Raw genomic sequence first — 18,145 nt, forward strand, 5'->3', positions numbered from 1 at the left:
GGACTAATTAACAAGGAATTTATTTTTAAAGATTAGGTTAAACAGTTAACAAGGATGGGTAATTATCATTATTGCCCATTAGCGCAAGGATATAAGGTTAGATTTATTTGAGGAGTGTGCATGTGAGAGTTTATCTACACATATGTATGTATCCACAGGATACACAGATGTATAACATACAGATATAGATTCTAAATTAAAAATAAACAGAAAAAGAAAAGACTAGGTTTGCCTAACATACCATATGTCAGCTGTGATCTCTCTCCTTTTTTTTTTCTCTCCAAGGGCTATGCTTATGTATTTCCTGTATTTTAAAAGTGACAAGTGCCTGCTCCACAGACCCCTCAGAGAGCATGTATCTTGTCAATAGGGTTCCCTGGAGCTTGGAGAACCAACTTGGCAGAGGTATAGAGAATGATACAGTACATATAATTTCAAATAACATAGAATTCTGCCTTAGTTACTTGCCCAAATCTCAATTTCTGACATTTGTACAATTTCTGTCCTATTTCTAAAGGAAAGGAGATGGATACCAACCTACCAATTTCTTAGCATTATTTTAATGAAAAATGGGAACTTGAATAATTAGGAAGAAAAGAAAATCTTTAATTTATAAAGCTCCTTTCTCTTATTCTATGTTAAGTTTTCTGTTTCTAGGTATAACAGAGTTTATATTAAATTAGAGTTTTATACTAGATTCTAAACTGGCATAAAATTTAATGTCTAATTGCCTTCGATGCAAATTTTATCTCTCTCTCACCTTTCTTTATTTTTTGGAAGTTCATTAAAGAAAATATTCTCTTGCTGCTGGAGATCTCTTGAATAGCAACCGGTTTCTCTATATAGAATGAGCATATTTGCCTGGAAATTCAAGATTCAAACCCACATCACTACACACAGCTTATTTATATTTAATTTATATGTGACCATAGTGCATTCTCTCATAATTGTCAGGAATTTAAAAATATATTTCTTTTAAATTCATTATATATATGTAATATACAAAATATATAAAAATATATTGATAATGTCAATTTTCTCAGGTGTACATTACCTAAAAGCAGTTTGCCTAAAGAATGTCCTACAAAGAAAATTATTAATACACCAGTTGCAGAAATTGATTAAAATTTTAATTAGTGATGAGGCAGATCTTTATTTTAAAGTTGCATTATTTTCTCTCTCCTCTATAAAAGATTAGCTATTAGAGAAAAGTTTTAAGACTTTTAAGAAAGGTATTAGAAGGTTTAAGTTTGAGGTTTAATAGGCCAAATGCCATCTGTTCCTACAATTTGTAACATTTTATTATTAACAACTCTAGCAGAAGGAGGCAGTCTATTTCGGTGGCGAGGACAGATTTCTGTCCATCTGTGCCCGTATTGCAGCGTGTCACTTGTGCTTTAGATCTGCATAGCTCTGAGCCGAAGTTGATGCCATGGCAAGGTCAAGAGGTGGAGAAGCCTGTCAGCACATTCTGTCTCTAACACGATGACAGCCACAAACTGGGGCTTCAAGCCCCGCCCTGAGGCAGTCACTCTGTTGGGCCTTGGAGCTGGGCCTTCCACACTATGATTTCAAAGGAAAATGTTAAGTTTAAACATTTTAAAATATCAGACAAAGAACTTAATGTATGATGTGTCTCTGCTTAATGTCAGGTTCCTTATTAGGGTGGTTCATCTCTCAACGTTTAAAACTGTGTAGAGTTCTGTGGTGATTCGTCTTTTTTCTTTTTTTTCTTCAGGTCCTTAGTAATTACATTGGGGTTAGAGGGAAGCAGAATCCATGTGAAATTCTATTTTGCTGCAAAATAGCTTGAAAACCAGAATGCAGGAGGTTAAGTCTGACTTGAAAGACTTTGAAACGTTGCATGTTGACATTGAGTACCCTATTCCTTTTTTGAGAAATCTCACTATCTAGAATCTCTAAATGTGTGCTTTTTTTTTTTTTCTTTTTCCAAAAAGTGCCTATCAGATTGTTGTGGAGGAATTGCACCCTCACCGAACCAAGAGAGAAGCCAGAGCCATGGAATGCTACCAGGTTCCTGTCACATACCAAAATGCCATGAATGGGGGTACACCATACTACTTCGCTGCTGAACTACCCCCAGGGAATCTTCCCGAACCTGCCCCATTCACCGTGGGCGATAATAGGACCTATCAGGGCTTTTGGAACCCCCCTTTGGCTCCACGCAAAGGATACAACATCTATTTCCAGGCAATGAGCAGTGTGGAGAAGGTGAGCTTCCTCCGAGATTTTGCTTTTTCACTGACCCGAGGAAAAGCTGCTGTTGAATTTTATAAATACTCAGTAACATTTGTCAGGTGAAAAAAATAAAAAGTAAGAAACAATCGGTGTGTAGCGGGTGTGTTGTTTCTGTTCCCAGCAACATGCACAGTTTGGGGCCTACTGTAGGGCTGAGGCTCCATGCCAGTTACATCGCACAGCATTCCTGTTTCCTAGTAACTGCTTCTCCTTGAGCCCTCTTCAGGAAAGCCCACAAGGGCAATTGTGAGTAAAATGATTTGAAAAGGTGGGTGTGCTGCTGCCGGGACTCCAGCCCCAGTAAATATGGAGCATTGTTCTGTCTTCTTTGCTCAATGGTGGCACGCTTCAGAAGATTAAATTTACTGCAGGATAAACAGAATGCGTGTTCCACAGCAGGCTAATAAACCCTTATACACTTTTCAGGGGTTACAAGCCAAATAGTAAATAACTAGTAACAGTCCTCTGATTACAAAGTAATAGGGCGCCTGTGGTATATCGTGACAAAACCGAAACAGAAGGCAGCCTGGCAAGGGTGGGGTGCTGTGCGGTTAAAGAAGTCTGTTTTCCGTCTCCCTGGCTGCCCTTCTTTTTCCCATTCTGGACACAGTTGTTTTTGAACACTGCCATGGATCCCAAATGAGTATTGAAGAGGGAAACACAACAGGACGTTAGAAACTACCAGTGGTTCCATACGTGGGGAAATAGCCGGGCCTTTCATATCTTATGCTCTTCTCTTGAAAGATTTTCTTTCCTAAAACTTATTTTTTTAATTAATTAATTTATTTATTTATTTTTGCATGGAGGTGTAGAAAAAAAATGTTGAGAGTAGAAACCTTTTACAACTTAAAATTCAATAGAAGAATGACATTTTTATGTACTTGTAGCTATATAGGAAATTGCTGGGTTTGGGTAATTGAGTCCCAATTACCTGGCAGATGTGAAATATGTGCTGTCCAATGGCAAAAGCCCTATTATATCTTGGAATAGTTTCATTGGAAGATATAACAGTCCATTTGCATTTCTGTAAGGGGCCATGAGAACTTAGGGTATTGACTGGCTGCTTTTGAATGAAAGCTTTATCTTTGTGCTTACCTGGTTTACAGCATATGGAAAGAAAAATGCCACAGCATCTTCTAAGATGTACTTCAAAGCCAGAGGCTGCTCATGTTTTAAAATGCTCTTCTCATCTTCTAGTTTATTTTTACCTAAGTGGGAGTTGGCTGCCCACTTCCCACCCACACATCATTCCATGCCACTACCATGATGGGACTGCTCAAAAAAGAGACAACCATGGAAGTTTTATTCCATTCTGGGTATAAAGTAGTATGGTTCTGTGTTTGGGTATTCATCTTTAGAAAGGTGAGAGATTCCAGATTAACTTTTGTTACTTGGTCTGTGGTATGAGAGAAGTGTTAATGAATGTCTGTTACTTACAAAGAATTTCCTCTGGCACTCTTTAAAAGCTTTGATATGAATTTTCTCTTCTAATTGCTAATATATTTACATGTGGTTTAATCAAAGTACAGAGTAGCAAGAATATATTTCACAGTTATCTTGGAAAAAAGTTTTAAAATTGACATGGCTCCTATCAGCAGAGGCTGGTAATCCTGATAGACTTAACAGCAATTGCTTTTAGGAAATCAAAGTCCCTTTGAGCCTTTATGGGAATGTGAAACAGTTTCTTGGAGCTTACTAGGAAGGCTTCAGGTCACAATTAAGTAATAGAAGTGCAGATTTTCATTTTTAATTACTAATTTCCCCCTCAATGCTTTATTTTGTTTAATTTAAAAATAATAAATGCCTAAGAGAAAAGTATATAAAGTCTTGGTTTATCAACCTATAGAACTGCTGAAGATGGAGTTACAAATACACCTTGAAAACAAATAGCCTCTGTTTTGTTCACTGTCTTTAACATCTTTTTCAACCTCTTGTATATTCAAAGATATAAGCTGAATGAACTAAGTCCTGAAGGAATGAGGTGCAGACCTAGCACCGTGTTCCACACCCTAGTACCACCTCACAACATTTAAAAACAGAAGAAAAAGAGATTTTTTAAATTCTGACATGTCTTGTCCTTCACCATTTCTACTTCTACTTCCTCGATCCCATCTGTCTAGCAAGAGGAGGAAAACAATCCCACCAAGAAATATTTATTCTGTAACAACTAGATTAAAAAGGAAAAAAGAACAGATAAAATATGCTGCAACTGTGATGCAATTTTTTGATGATCTTTCTAACTTTCATCATTTAGCTCTTTAGTCATGCTGGGATCCAAGTGAAAGTATGTAATGTTCAGCTTTGGTCTGAGTCTACAGCTATGAGGTGAAAATGAAATTTATATTTGGGGGACTTCGCTGGTGGTGCAGTGGATGAGACTCCGTGCTCCCAATGCAGGGGGGCCTGGATTCAATCCCTGGTCAGGGAACTAGGTCCCACATGCCTGCCGCAACTAAGAGTTCGCATGCCACAGCTAAGGAGGCTACATGCCTCAAATAAGGAGCCCTGGAGCCGTAACTAAGGAGCCAGCGCTCCACAACTAAGGAGCCCTCCTGCTGCAGCTAAGACCTGGTGCAACCAAATAAATAAATAAATAAATATTAAAAAAAAATTATATTTGGGTCTGATTTGTATTAGCTTTGCAAATACATTTTTCTTTCTGATCGTTCAGAGAGTACAATAAATGCAAATAGAATGCTATACTGCTTGTCCCAGACAAGATAGCCTGTTTCATTACAAAGTGAAGACAGATACCTACACCTTTAGAAAATACTAAAATTTTTAAGTTATTTTAGATTTTTTTAAAAGTCTCTTCGTGAACATAAATTAAAAAATCATGTCCTTAATACCGCTATTCTTTATAAACCTGTTTTATAACCCCAGATTGATCTTCATACTAGTTATAGTTTATGAAATATCTATAACTGACCATTTTCTTTTTTCTTTATTTTACTCCCTCAGGAAACTAAAACCCAGTGTGTAAGAATTGCTACCAAAGGTAAGAGGTTTGCTTTTTTTTTTTTTTTCCCCAAATTCCATTCACCAACTTTCTAAAATGAAAGAGCTTTGTTCCCAGTTTCAGGGCTAATTAAATGTGGCACTTCTATTACAGAGTATTTGTAGTAGGGCCTAGTTAAACTGCCAGCCAAGTTCTGACTCACTTGGGTGTCTTTAACATGTAATGGAGTGATACTTTCCATCCTCTAGTATTTGACTGGAGGAATCTTGTTCTGAGAATAGGAAAGATTTAGAAAACTTTAGAAGGACTTGTTTCTGCCATTTATTAGTATCTGAAAGATCTTGTGCTGCTGATCAGCCAACATATTAGGAAAAGCTCAGCAATATCAGCTGAAAATAGCATATTCCTTATTTATAAAGCTCTGTTAACACAAAAAGACAGAGCTAGTCTAGGCATATGCAAGGGTATGGACAGAGACGGGTCCATATTGGTAGTGCAGTTTGATTGAAGATGCTTTACTTTTTTTTAATCTAAAAAAATTTTTTAATCCAACTGATGCCAAGAAATTAGATCTGGGAACAGCCAAGACTTTTCCTCCTGACATTACATATTATAGTTTAGTTGCCTTGTTTCTTTAAGAGAAAACATTTTCATCTTTGAATGAATATTTAGAGTTCAGAGTGGGAGAAAGTCTCCTGCATTCACAATGTTTATAATCTTTCACTTAAGAGTTATTTGGCTGTGCCAGCAAGGGAGAGAGAGCTACTTGGTGTATGTATTCTAGCAAGAGAAATGAGAAAAAGCTGTTCGTATGCAGAGGTGGGGCTCCGCAGAGGTTTGGTGCTTTGGGTGGTTTGCTGCCAGAATTAGTATTAGGCCCCCATTCATGAGCAGTAGCTGATTCATTTGGAGTAAAAATGAATGGCCATATTCTGTTTGTGCTGGCATCTTTCCTTTCATCATTTTTCTCCATCTAATCATCAATCTGCTCAATTACGCATTTGTTTTATACTCTTGATTTGTAAAGGCAATAACAAAAGACTATTCTCTTGACTCGAGGAGTAATAAAAAAGCTTCACAGAAGAGAAAAAATATACACTTTTTCAATTCAAATAATAAGATTCCTCGTGATATTTTAAACAATAAAGCAAGCCTAAATGAAGGAAAAGAGAAAGTATATACAGATGCATATAATGTATAGGCATTTCTTTTATTTTAAAAACTTGGCATATGGATCAAGGATTAAAGTTGACATTTTTAAGAGATAATAGCAGAAGGCATTTAGGACCTATGCTTTTCCGGATTTGAAATAGAACCAGAAATGTAAAATGGTCTCATGTCAGCCTGCGAGAAGTTTTTTAGATATGGATAAATGATTCTAAAATTTTAAATTTTCTTATTCGGCTATTTAATTTTTTGCATTTACATGAGCTTAAGTGTCATTTTGTCCCACGCTCAATACAAATAAAATTATGATGACAAATATCATATTATATTTTGACTGCAGGAGAGCTGGGATTATGGAAATTAGATTTACCATGTGGCATAGAATATTTGCCAGAAACTCAGAGGTAGTAAGATAGGGTCCATTTGTGGTAGTTTCTTCTTTGCCTAATAATCTAGCCCTGCTGTACTTCTGGGTCTCAGGTTGACAGCGTGGTTTACTGCGTGAAAGAAATCTGGCCTCAGACTATCTGGGTTCAAATCCTGACTTTGCCCCTTCTTACTGTTCTTTAAAGTTGAGCAAAATATTTAACCTCTCATTCTAAAAGTAACAATGATAGGGCTTCCCTGGTGGCGTAGTGGTTGAGAGTCCGCCTGCCGATGCAGGGGACACGGGTTAGTGCCCCGGTCCGGGAAGATCCCACATGCCGCGGAGCGGCTGGGCCCGTGAGCCATGGCCTCTGAGCCTGCGCGTCCGGAGCCTGTGCTCCGCAGCGGGAGAGGCCGCAACAGTGAGAGGCCCGCGTACCAAAAAAAAAAAAAAAAAAAAAAAAGAAAAGAATGATAGAGTACCTACCCCTTACTAGTGTTGTGAAGATTAAAATAACTTATATGTACAAAATGCCTGAATAGTACCTAGTATACTATAACTATCAGTTAAGAGTTAACTGCTATTTTATCATCACCATAATTATCATAATCCTTTCGTACATTGCTTCAGAAGGACATAATCTGTGTTATGTAATAATGAAAGAAATAAAAATGAAACTAAGTTTTCATGATAGAGATTACTTGGGGAAAAAGTAAGGGGTTTTGTTTTTATTTTTTATTTGTTTATTTTTAATATATTTCTATCCAGATCTAATGTAATGCCTTCTCTGGACACTTAGCATTTTTCTACATAGAAAAAAATCACATTATTAAGGTAAAATTTCTTTTTGCCTGACTGTGTTTTAAACTAACAACATACAAGTATGGTCAGCTTTCATACTAAAAATTTTCAGTATGAAAATTAAAACGTTTCTGGCAGGGCATGTTGAAGATACACTTATTAAATGACATAACCATATTGACTAGGAAGGGAAGAAGGAACCTTCTGGGCAAGGAATGATTCAATATTTCACAGGTGTCTAGTATACATAGGCAAAATCCTATTAAGCTGTATACTTAAAATGTGTGCACTGGGGCTTCCCTGGTGGAGCAGTGGTTAAGAATCCGCCTGCCAACACAGGGGACATGGGTTCGAGCCCTGGTCGGGGAGGATCCCACATGCCCCGGAGCAGCTAGGCCCCTGCACCACAACTACTAAGTCTGCGCTCTAGAGCCCGCGCGCCACAACTACTGAGCCCATGTGCCACAACTACTGAAGCCTGCGTGCCTAGAGCCTGTCTTCCTCAACAAGAGAGGCCACTGCAGTGAGAAGCCCATGCACCGCAACAAAGAGTAGCCCCCACTCGCCGTAACCAGGGAAAGCCCGCGCACAGCAACAAAGACCCAACACAGCCAAAAATAAATTAAAATATAATAAATAAATTTTTTTTAAATGTGTGCACTGTACTGACTTAGGGCACTGGAAATTCTTGTGGGAAATGTGAAAGAATTTAAAAGCCAAGAACAAGTAGCCCACACACTAAAATAGCATGATCATTTTGAAAATATTTTGACTTGTGAAAATTATTCTGAAAAAGTTCCAATGTAATGGATTGTTTCCTGCCTTCTTGGAAGTCACACCTGTTGGTAGCCAACACATAAAGAGAATACAGACGTTGACTCGACTGGTAAAGAAAACATATGAATAATCAACGTCATAATGTCTAAAATAAATAGTGATGTGAATATATATTATGAGACAAAAGAAGTGTTCTGGGAGTTAGGTTCACTGCAGTTGGGATCATTGGTCCTGCTCTCTGACTCCCATTTAGTTAAGAAGTCCTTGAGAAGATATGTGTCAGGAATGGAGTGGAAGGGTTAATCTGAATTATACTGGAAATCATGAAAGTCATACCGTTTATAAAATAGCATATCCAAACCCAAAATTGTAAACATACGAAAAGGAATTTAGTCCGCCGCTATCTTTGGAAAGCGAAAAGGAGAATAAGTCTCAGGAAAGGTTTCTGTCGTACATCAAGAAAAAGGGCCAAGCTTGGAAAGTCACTTGTCCAGTGAAGAGCATCGTGCAACTTGCATGCTCAACATGTATAGGTACAAGTCTCTCTGACCACTGAAAAAACACTGTTTAGACTGATATCAGTTTGCTTTATGTCTTTTTACATATAATTTATAACAATGCTCGAAACTGGTATACACACACAAAATTATTTGTAAATTAGCAGCTAAGAATCTTGTGCCATGGTGCCATAAAGAATGTATACCACTATAACTTTATTTTTTTCTCAAGGAAACTATTCAGTGAGTGATATTTTAATGGTTAGATTTAAATATGAAAATATTATATGATTATAATAGAAATTACTCAATGGGTTTTCAAAAGTAGTTCCCAGGAAATATGCTTTATCCATATTAAACTAACAAGATGCATTTCAATTGGATGTTTATTTTATCTTGGTCAATAATATCTCGCATATTATGCCATTTGAAATGTTCTCAATATATAAATAATCATTTATGGAACCACGTACTCAATTTACATAAAATTACTCCATAAGCAAGCAAGCATTGGTAAGTAATCAAGATATCAAATAATTCCCTAGAATAAAACTAAGAAATAAGGGGCTTCCCTGGTGGCGCAGTGGTTGAGAGTCCGCCTGCAGATGCAGGGGACACGGGTTCGTTCCCCGGTCCGGGAAGATCCCACATGCCGCGGAGCGGCTGCGCCCGTGAGCCATGGCCGCTGAGCCTGCGCGTCCGGAGCCTGTGCTCTGCAACGGGGGAGGCCACAACAGTGAGAGGCCCATGTGCTGCAAAAAAAAAAAAACTAAGAAATAAGACCAATAGTATATGAAATTGAAAGTATTATAATCTGTTTAGATAAGTAGTTTACATTTTGAAATTATTTTGATTGTGTCCAATTTCCCCTCATGTTCATTTCTGGGTTTTTTTAGAAGAAAACTGATAATTTAAAATTTTAATTTCGATGGAGGTTCCTATGTTGGTAAAATCTGTCCATTTCCAATAAAAGCTATCAAGTTTAATAGAACAGAAAAGTGTAATATAAGTAAATTTATTTGAACATAGCATTTAAGGTGAAAAAGAGGATTTTTTTCTTAAGTTAATGAAATACGGCTACTTTTTATGTTGTGACAAACCCTTAAGTTTTCAAGTCAAGAATGGATTTTATTCCAAATCTCCATTTGTAAATAGTTTGCTTTGGCAAACTGCTGTTTGTCTACCCATTAACCATTCTTTGACTTCTTCCAATTTCATTTGGATATCAATATGCCAGTCATGTATTTAGCATTTATTTAATGCCTGTTTTACACCAAACAACGTTCTAGGCCTTGGAGATAGAGCAGTAAATAAATATAGACAAAGCCCTAACTTCTATGAACTTAAATTCCAGTAGAGGGAAACAGACCAGACACAAATTCTTTGCCGAGAAATAAAGCAGTAAGTGAGGATAGGGAATGCTGGGACTTGTGTCTAGGGCATCGCTATTTTGTATACAGTTATCAGAGAAAGACACACTGGTGAGGTGAAGGAAATGAAATAGGGACCCATGCAGGGGAGCAGCTTTCACGGCAGAAGGAACACACGCAGAGACCTTGAGGAGAAAGTACCTTCGCTGCTCAGGGAAGGTGGACTCAGACGCAGGGGATGAATCAGATTGGTCTTAGTGATTCTCAAACTTTACCTCGACTCAGAATTACCTGGAGGGCTTGTTAAAGTGGATTGTTGAGCCTCAACTCCACAGTTTCTGAATCAGTAATCCTGGAGAGGGGCTCAAGCATGTGCATTTCTCACAGGTTTGCAGCTGAGACTGATGCTGTTGCTCAGGTGGCTACACTTTGATAGTCACTGGTCTTCTAAGAAAATGTTTTCTTCCTGACTTTTGGAAGGAGAGAGAGCAGAGACAACCCCCAACCCATCCGTCTTATTTTGAGCATTATTTTGTAAGGATGTGATATTTAGAAAGTTGAGAACCAAATTGGCTAAAAAGAGGAGAATATTAAAGAAAACAAATAAGCCAACTCAAAGCCCTAACAACTCTGAGCTGAGATACCCATTGCTGGAACTCCTTAACTCCAAATATTGATGTGTGAAAAAAATAAATGTCCTTATTATCAAAACCACTACTGGTGGGTAATCTGTTACTTGCAGCAGGTAGTGTCTGAACTGACATTTGATTTTTATTTCCCCTTAGGAATAATAATGAAAAATAGTAGTTTGGTTCCAAGATGAGGTATAAAGGACCAATTATTTCATGGAACGATTGGAAGAGAGCACTTGAAGTCCATATAGCTCAATCATTGACCTTTAAAAGTAGGGAATCTCCTGTTAGGTGTCAGTCTAGAATATTAGGAACCCGTTTGTTGCCTTGGCATAGGTACTTTGGTAGGATTATCCTTACTTGGTCCTCGAAGGAGCTGGAAAGGAGGAACCCACATGGTTCTTCTAGAAGCCATGGAAAGAAGAGAATTCCAAACACTAAAGCATGCATGTGTCCGTTCATCCATTCATTTAATATCAGCTTATTTATTCTTTTTTTTTTTTTTTTTGCTGTATGCGGGCCTCTCACTGTTGTGGCCTCTCCCATTGCGGAGCACAGGCTCCGGACGCGCAGGTCAGCGGCCATGGCTCACGGGCCCAGCCGCTCCGCGGCATGTGGGATCTTCCCGGACCGGGGCACGAGCCCGTGTCCCCTGCATCGGCAGGCGGACTCTCAACCACTGCGCCACCAGGGAAGCCCCAGCTTATTTATTCTTTTGATAAACCCAAAGTTGACCTGTGATTGTGAAAGGTGTTGGTTTAACTATTTTGTATATTCCCATCCTGGGAACGGTCTAAATCAGATCATTATTAATTCAGAATATTACTTATATTAAACAGTGATGATATAGGTCTTTGCCAACCCCTCAAAATATCTTGACTTCACTGCTAGCATGCATTTTAAACATGCATTCCAATATTAAGAAAAATTCGCTTGTTACAAAAGCGTAGGTGTGCATGGAAGATTTATTGCAATATATATGGAAGCATACAAACACTGGTAATATTTTATTTACTTTATTCTTTCTTCCCCCCTTTGCTATTTATTCCCTAATTACTGGATAAAGAATAATTTCTTAAAAAGCATTTGCTTCATAGTTTTAATTTTTTCTTATGCTCCTTTTGTCAAATTTTTCATTGGTGCCCTTTTCTCTGAGTGTGCAGATGGATGAAAATGCCTTATTTTAAGTGATCAGGCATTCAAAAATAACAAGCATGAGAAGAAAAAGAACACTTAGCCTGTCAAGAAGTTACAGTAATACCATGGAAGCGCCATTTGGTTGTACCATGTGTGTAGAATCTTTCTGACTGAATTCATTCCCACCATATTTATCACACATGAACTTGAGTACGTCTCAACAATCTCGGCTCTTAAATTGCACGCTTGGGCAGTATCCTTCACAGCTGCAGAGAAGGGAGATTTGAAAGTAGGGGTGAGGTCTGAAGAAAAAAAAATATTTAATTGGATTTCAGGCTCTAAAATCCTAACCTTAGTTTCTTAAATTGTACGAAGATGCTTATATCTTGCCAGCTACATGTTGAAGGAAATGGCAAAGCATCAGGAAGAAAATTTCAGATCCATTTATACCGCTTTTTATGCTGATGGAAACTAAGGTCAACTGTGATGCTTTAGTCTGGCTATTAAGAAATCCTGGGTAAGGGTGGGGCTTTTCTTGGTCCTGAGGATAGAATTAGCTTTGAGGAAGCTGCCAGCTCTTCTGAAAAATTGTAATCAGCGAGACTAACTTTGTTGTTCTTCCTCTGAATGCCTAAGTACTTTTGCTGGTACTCACACTCCGTTCTCTCACAAGGGAAAGGAATGTGCATCATTCTTCTTGCCTAATGTGCATCATTCTTCTTGCCTATTGTATCTATGTACTCGTTTTCAAAAATTAATCTGATTTGGGGTTTCAATTTTCTTCAACTCAGAAGGGAGGGAATTGCAGGTAAGTATATTAGTAATAGACTACAGCCCGAGGAAAATGAAAGTATATCTAAGTGAAACCAAGCAGGGAGGAAGTACAATTTTAATAAAGCTTAAATCAGTGATTCATGGCTTGGAACTAACCTCTGTTAGGCAGCAATATTTCCTTGTGCTCTGTCAAAGGCCTTATCCTGTAAATTCTTTTTTGTTTTAATACAGAGAAAGTAACAAAAAATTAACAGCTAGTAGATTTTTTTCAACTTATTTGCAAAACTAAAATATTCCTTTGCTTTTAAAAAACTAGAGGAGAAGAAAAGCATAATATTTCTACAGTGAAGTCAAAGGCTAATGATTCTCCAAATTATATATTCTTCCGAAATTTCTTAGGATGAAGAACTGTCTAGGTGGACTGTAAGGTTTATGAGGGTAGGGGTAACATCCGCTTATATTTGTGAAGTCCATGCCTGATATTTAATATAAATGCAGTCTCTTTGGAATGAATGAATATTAATTGTCCAGAATTATTTCACTTTTCAATGCCTTGAAGATATACTAGTCATCTTCTTTTACTACATCTTTGTTTTATTGACATACTTTAGAAATAATTTGAAGTGTTTCTTTTTAATCTACAGAAAAAGAAAAAAATTAATGAATAAAAAGTTTGCCCTCTTGGTATTCCAGTCAGCTTTTGATTCCCTTCCATCTAAACTATACTACAGTCTTAGAATGGAAAAAAAATTATGTAGAAAGAAAAGTTTTGCTAGAGTTATTAATTTTATTTTTTCTTATATTAATTTTTACCTTTTTTCTTTATGAGGAGAGTAGGTTTAAAAAGTAAAGACTAGAAAAAATAGAATAAAAATTGTATATGTAATGTAATTATGTATACTGTGTAAGTATTCTGCTAAAGTAATGGGCAGTTTTCAAAAACAGAAGAGTTACTGATGGGAAATTTCTGGCTAGTGATGATTTTTAATTCATTTTAAGAAGACAATTGAACTTTATTTACTTATTATTATACTTATAATTTTTAGCACTTGTACATTATGAAAATATTACTAATTTATTTTGCAGACACTTTAGAAATTTCAAGAGCATTTCCTCTATTTTTGTAACAAACTATTTTTAAAATTGAAAATAATGCTTACATACACACACCTGTTACATACAGAATATTAACATGAGCCAGGAATGCAGGTGGCCTCAGGAAACTAGAAAGGACAAAGAAACGATTTTTCCCCTTTGAGCCTCCAGAAGGGAACACAGGCCTGCCAAACCTCAATTTCAGTGCCATAACATTCATTTAGGACTTCTGACATCTAGAACCATAGATAATAAATTTGTGTTGTTTTAACTCACAAATGTGTGGCAATTTGTTACAGCATAAAAAGTAACTAATACAGATTTTGGTGCCTGGAAGTGGGGTCCTACTGTAGCAAATACCTAAAAATATGGACATAACTTTGGAAGTGGGCAGGGGCAGGGGCTTGGAAGAATTTTGAGGAGCAAGACAGAAAAAGCTTGAATTGCCTTTAACAGACTGTCGGTAGAAACGTGAATGCTGAAGTGTCTACTGACAAGTGTCTACTGTCAGAAGAAAACAAGGAACATGTTGCTGGAAACTGGAAGAAAAACGATCTTTTTTATGTGCCAGAAATTTAGCTGAATTGTGTCCTGCAGTTATATGGCAAGCAAAATTTGTAAATGATGAAATTGGATATGTAGGTGAGGAGATTTCTAAGCACTGTTGAAGGTGCAACCTTTCTGCACGTTCACACCTTCACACACACACACATTTATTATTTGTTGACATTATTATCTTTTTATAGTGGCAATACAGATTCCCTATTGTAATCCTTTGATTTTGAACAAGGCAAATGCTAAACAATAGAAAACTTAAATTATTTTTATTCTTAGTAATTAAAAACAGGTCTTTAGAGTGAATCCCCACATCAAAAGGATTACGTTAGTTTTATTGCAGTATTATGGTAACATGAGCTCTGCCTCTCTTTTCTTCTGTATTTATCCGATTGTAGGAATAAAAGATTAAAATCCAGTTTGGCCTCATTGAAACACATTTTCAGAGTGTTATAGTGCATTGGTTTATGATTATTGCCCCATAATACACAAAGTATTCTTTATCCCCTATCAGTTTAGTGTCTGAAATTATGCATTCTATTCAGTTTTTAATGAAATGTGGATTACTTTAAAGATTATCTCTCTGATTTAATAAATGGCATTAGAGTAGAAAGTTAATTGGATCTTTCTTGAATGAGCAGTGACCACTATGTGTGATTGATAGGAGGAAAATACAGTGAATGACATTTTTAATTTGTTTTATGTGTTTAAAACTTTTAGATTAGTAAAGTGGGTATTTTTGTGATCAGTTTTCTCAAGTAAATTATGTAGCACCTATTACCCTTGTAAAAATCATGGTAAAATTCTAATTTCTTTTAAAAATAAAAATTTCCCAGATTTTGTGAAATTGAGATATAAAAAATGCCCCATACTTGAACACATATAATTTAGTGTGTTCTCATTTTAAAGACAAAAAATGAATGTTATCACCCAAACATCGAAATAGTTCTAGATTTGTCACCTTCCGTTTTTTACACGAATTTCAACTGAACTTTAAAGTTCGGAACCTTGTTCACTTCTTTCATTGTCTGCTCTTTATTCCAAGAGCCCCTGCTGTATTTACTGACAAAGGGATTACCACTTACGCGTCCTTGCTTTAGGAAATGCAGAAATTCATGTTTGTAAATATGATGCTAGAGGTGACAAAGTGATTATCACCACATTTTGTATATCCCTGGTGGTTGCAGAAGGAAGTTTACAGTTTAAGTATCACTGGCCTTTCATGAAATATACAAATTGCCCTTTTAAACCAGTGTTACTCTTCCTGATAGATGTTTGTGTGTGCAGGTGTGCCCTCCATATTATGAATTCAAAAAGACAGTGTTTTCTTTGCTGGCTGTTGGCTGTTATTTACAACACCTGGCTTTACATCTGTGCCTTTAAAGTCCCAGTCTTTGCCTTTGAGGAAACCATCAATTCTTGTATACCTCCTGCTTTCTTGGTCTCTTTGTGCTGCTATTCTTTCCCAGGTGAAAATCCAACTAGGCTATGCCTTTGAGGTAGGATTTCACTCTACTAGTAAAAGTGTCCTCTGCTCTCCCTAATACCGCCATCTCAGTTCTGACTCCTTTATAAAAAGCTGCTTTGGGGGGCTTCCCTGGTGGCGTAGTGGTTGAGAGTCCGCCTGCCGATGCAGGGGACACGGGTTCGTGCCCCGGTCCGGGAGGATCCCCCATGCCGCGGAGCGGCTGGTCCCATGAGCTGTGGCCGCTGAGCTTGCGCGTCCGGAGCCTGCGCTCCGCAACGGGAGAGGCCACAACAGTGAGAGGCCCGCGTACCCCAAAAAAAAAAAAAAAAAAAAGCTGCTTTGTATTGGCCAGGTATTCTGACCTATTCAGCCAGTAGAGGAGATAGTTTGAAGTAAACGTGGTTCATTGGTGGTGATCTAACAGTGCACTAAAGACAAGAGCAAATAAAATTTTTGTGGAGAAATAAGGAAGAAAGAAAACTAAAGGTCCTAGGAAGTATGTAGCTAAGACTCCACCTCACATAATTTAGCTTTTCTGTAGGCTTCCTACCATATCGATTTTCAGAAGTGCTCATGGTAAAAACTACTTTTGTTGGTCTGTGATTTTTTACAATTTAAGTTTCACATCATCATTGTGGACAATAGTCATCCCTGGACTACATCTTTGTCCATTGCTTAATTCCCTACACCTACCTGTTCCACCAGCTGCTAAACATTGGCAATTTGGTCATCCATCCACAATGTATTTATTGTGTGCTTACTGTCTGTCAGGCACTCAGCCAGATATTGAGCTTCAAGTAGAGGGTTGTGGGATGGAGAGCAGGACACCTGTATGCAGTTACTATGCAGAGCAGGTTTGAGGTAAAAATAGTCATTGGCCACATCTGTCTTAAATCATGAGCTATCATCTTCAGCGAGATTCCTCAACTCTTAGGATCTGTTCTTGGAAATAGAATGCCTCTCTTTTCATTTTGGTAGGATATTTACAGTCTATGTTATAGAGTTGCTATAATCTAGAATTAACTACTAACCTCCATTAAACAACTATCTTCCTGTATGAAAACTATGGAGGTGTTTTTGTTCAGATTTTATGAATCTAAGGTTGTGTTGTAGATACAAAACTTTACATGTTTACCTAAAGTGGGGATCTCTTTCCAGACTTATTTATGATCATAGAGGCATATCTATATTTCTATTTCTACCAAAAGATAGATTTTTTTTAAATCTGCCATCATCCTAAGACAGTGGTCTGAAGCTTGCATTTTTTTAAACACCTTTATTGGAGTATAATTGCTTTACAATGTTGTGTTAGTTTCTGCTGTATAACAAAGTATACATAAATCCACATATCCCCTTCCTCTTGCATCTCCCTCGCACCCACCCTATCCCACCGCTCTAGGTGGTCACAAAGCACTGAACTGATTTCCCTGTGTGATGCAGCTGCTTCCCACTAACGTCTATTTGACATTTGGTAGTATATATATGTCAGTGCTACTCTCTCACTTGGTCCCAGCTTACCCTTACCCGTGTCCTCGAGTCCATTCTCTACATCTGCATCTTTATTCCTGTCCTGCCCCTAGGTTCGTCAGAACCTTTTGTTTTCTTTCGATTCCATATATATGTGTTAGCATGTGGTATTTGTTTTTCTCTTTCTGACTTACTTCACTCTGTATGAGACACTCTAGGTCCATCCACCTCACTGCAAAAACTCGATTTCATTTCTTTTTATGGCTGAGTAATATTCCATTGTATATATATGTGCCACATCTTCTTTATCCATTCAGCTGTCAGTGGACACTTAGGTTGCTTCCATGTCCTGGCTATTGTAAATAGTGCTGCAGTGAACATTGTGGTACATGTCTCTTTTTTTTTTTTTTTTTTTTTTTTCAGTATGCGGGCCTCTCACTGCTGTGGCCTCTCCAGTCGCGGAGCACAGGCTCCAGGCGCGCAGGCTCAACGGCCATGGCTCACGGGCCCAGCCGCTCCGCAGCATGCGGGATCCTCCCGGACCGGGGCACAAACCCGCGTCCCCTGCATCGGCAGGCGGACTCCCAACCACTGCGCCACCAGAGAAGCCCTACATGTCTCTTTTTGAATTATGGTTTTCTCAGGGTATATGCTCAGTAGTGGGATTGCTGGGTCATATGGAAGTTCTATTTTTATTTTTTTAAGGAACCTCCATACTGTTCTCCATAGTGGCTGTATCAATTTACATTCCCACCAACAGTGTAAGAGGGTTCCCTTTTCTCCACACCCTCTCCAACATTTATTGTTTGTAGATTTTTTT

At 37.7% G+C, this 18,145-nt stretch overlaps 1 protein-coding gene across 5 annotated transcripts in view; it reads left to right on the forward strand.

Annotated features, from left to right (window-relative positions):
* The window catches only part of PTPRK (protein tyrosine phosphatase receptor type K), a 576,017-nt gene that overhangs the window by 476,889 nt on the left and 80,983 nt on the right, over positions 1-18,145 (forward strand). For all 5 annotated transcript variants that reach the window (XM_032651570.1, XM_032651569.1, XM_032651571.1 and 2 more), the window contains 2 exons: positions 1,959-2,232; positions 5,221-5,257. In XM_032651570.1, coding sequence (XP_032507461.1) covers positions 1,959-2,232; positions 5,221-5,257 — 311 coding nt within the window. The remainder of the gene's footprint in view (positions 1-1,958; positions 2,233-5,220; positions 5,258-18,145) is intronic.

This window comes from Phocoena sinus, chromosome 12 (assembly GCF_008692025.1).
Source record: "Phocoena sinus isolate mPhoSin1 chromosome 12, mPhoSin1.pri, whole genome shotgun sequence".
NCBI classification, from domain to species: Eukaryota; Metazoa; Chordata; class Mammalia; order Artiodactyla; family Phocoenidae; genus Phocoena; species Phocoena sinus.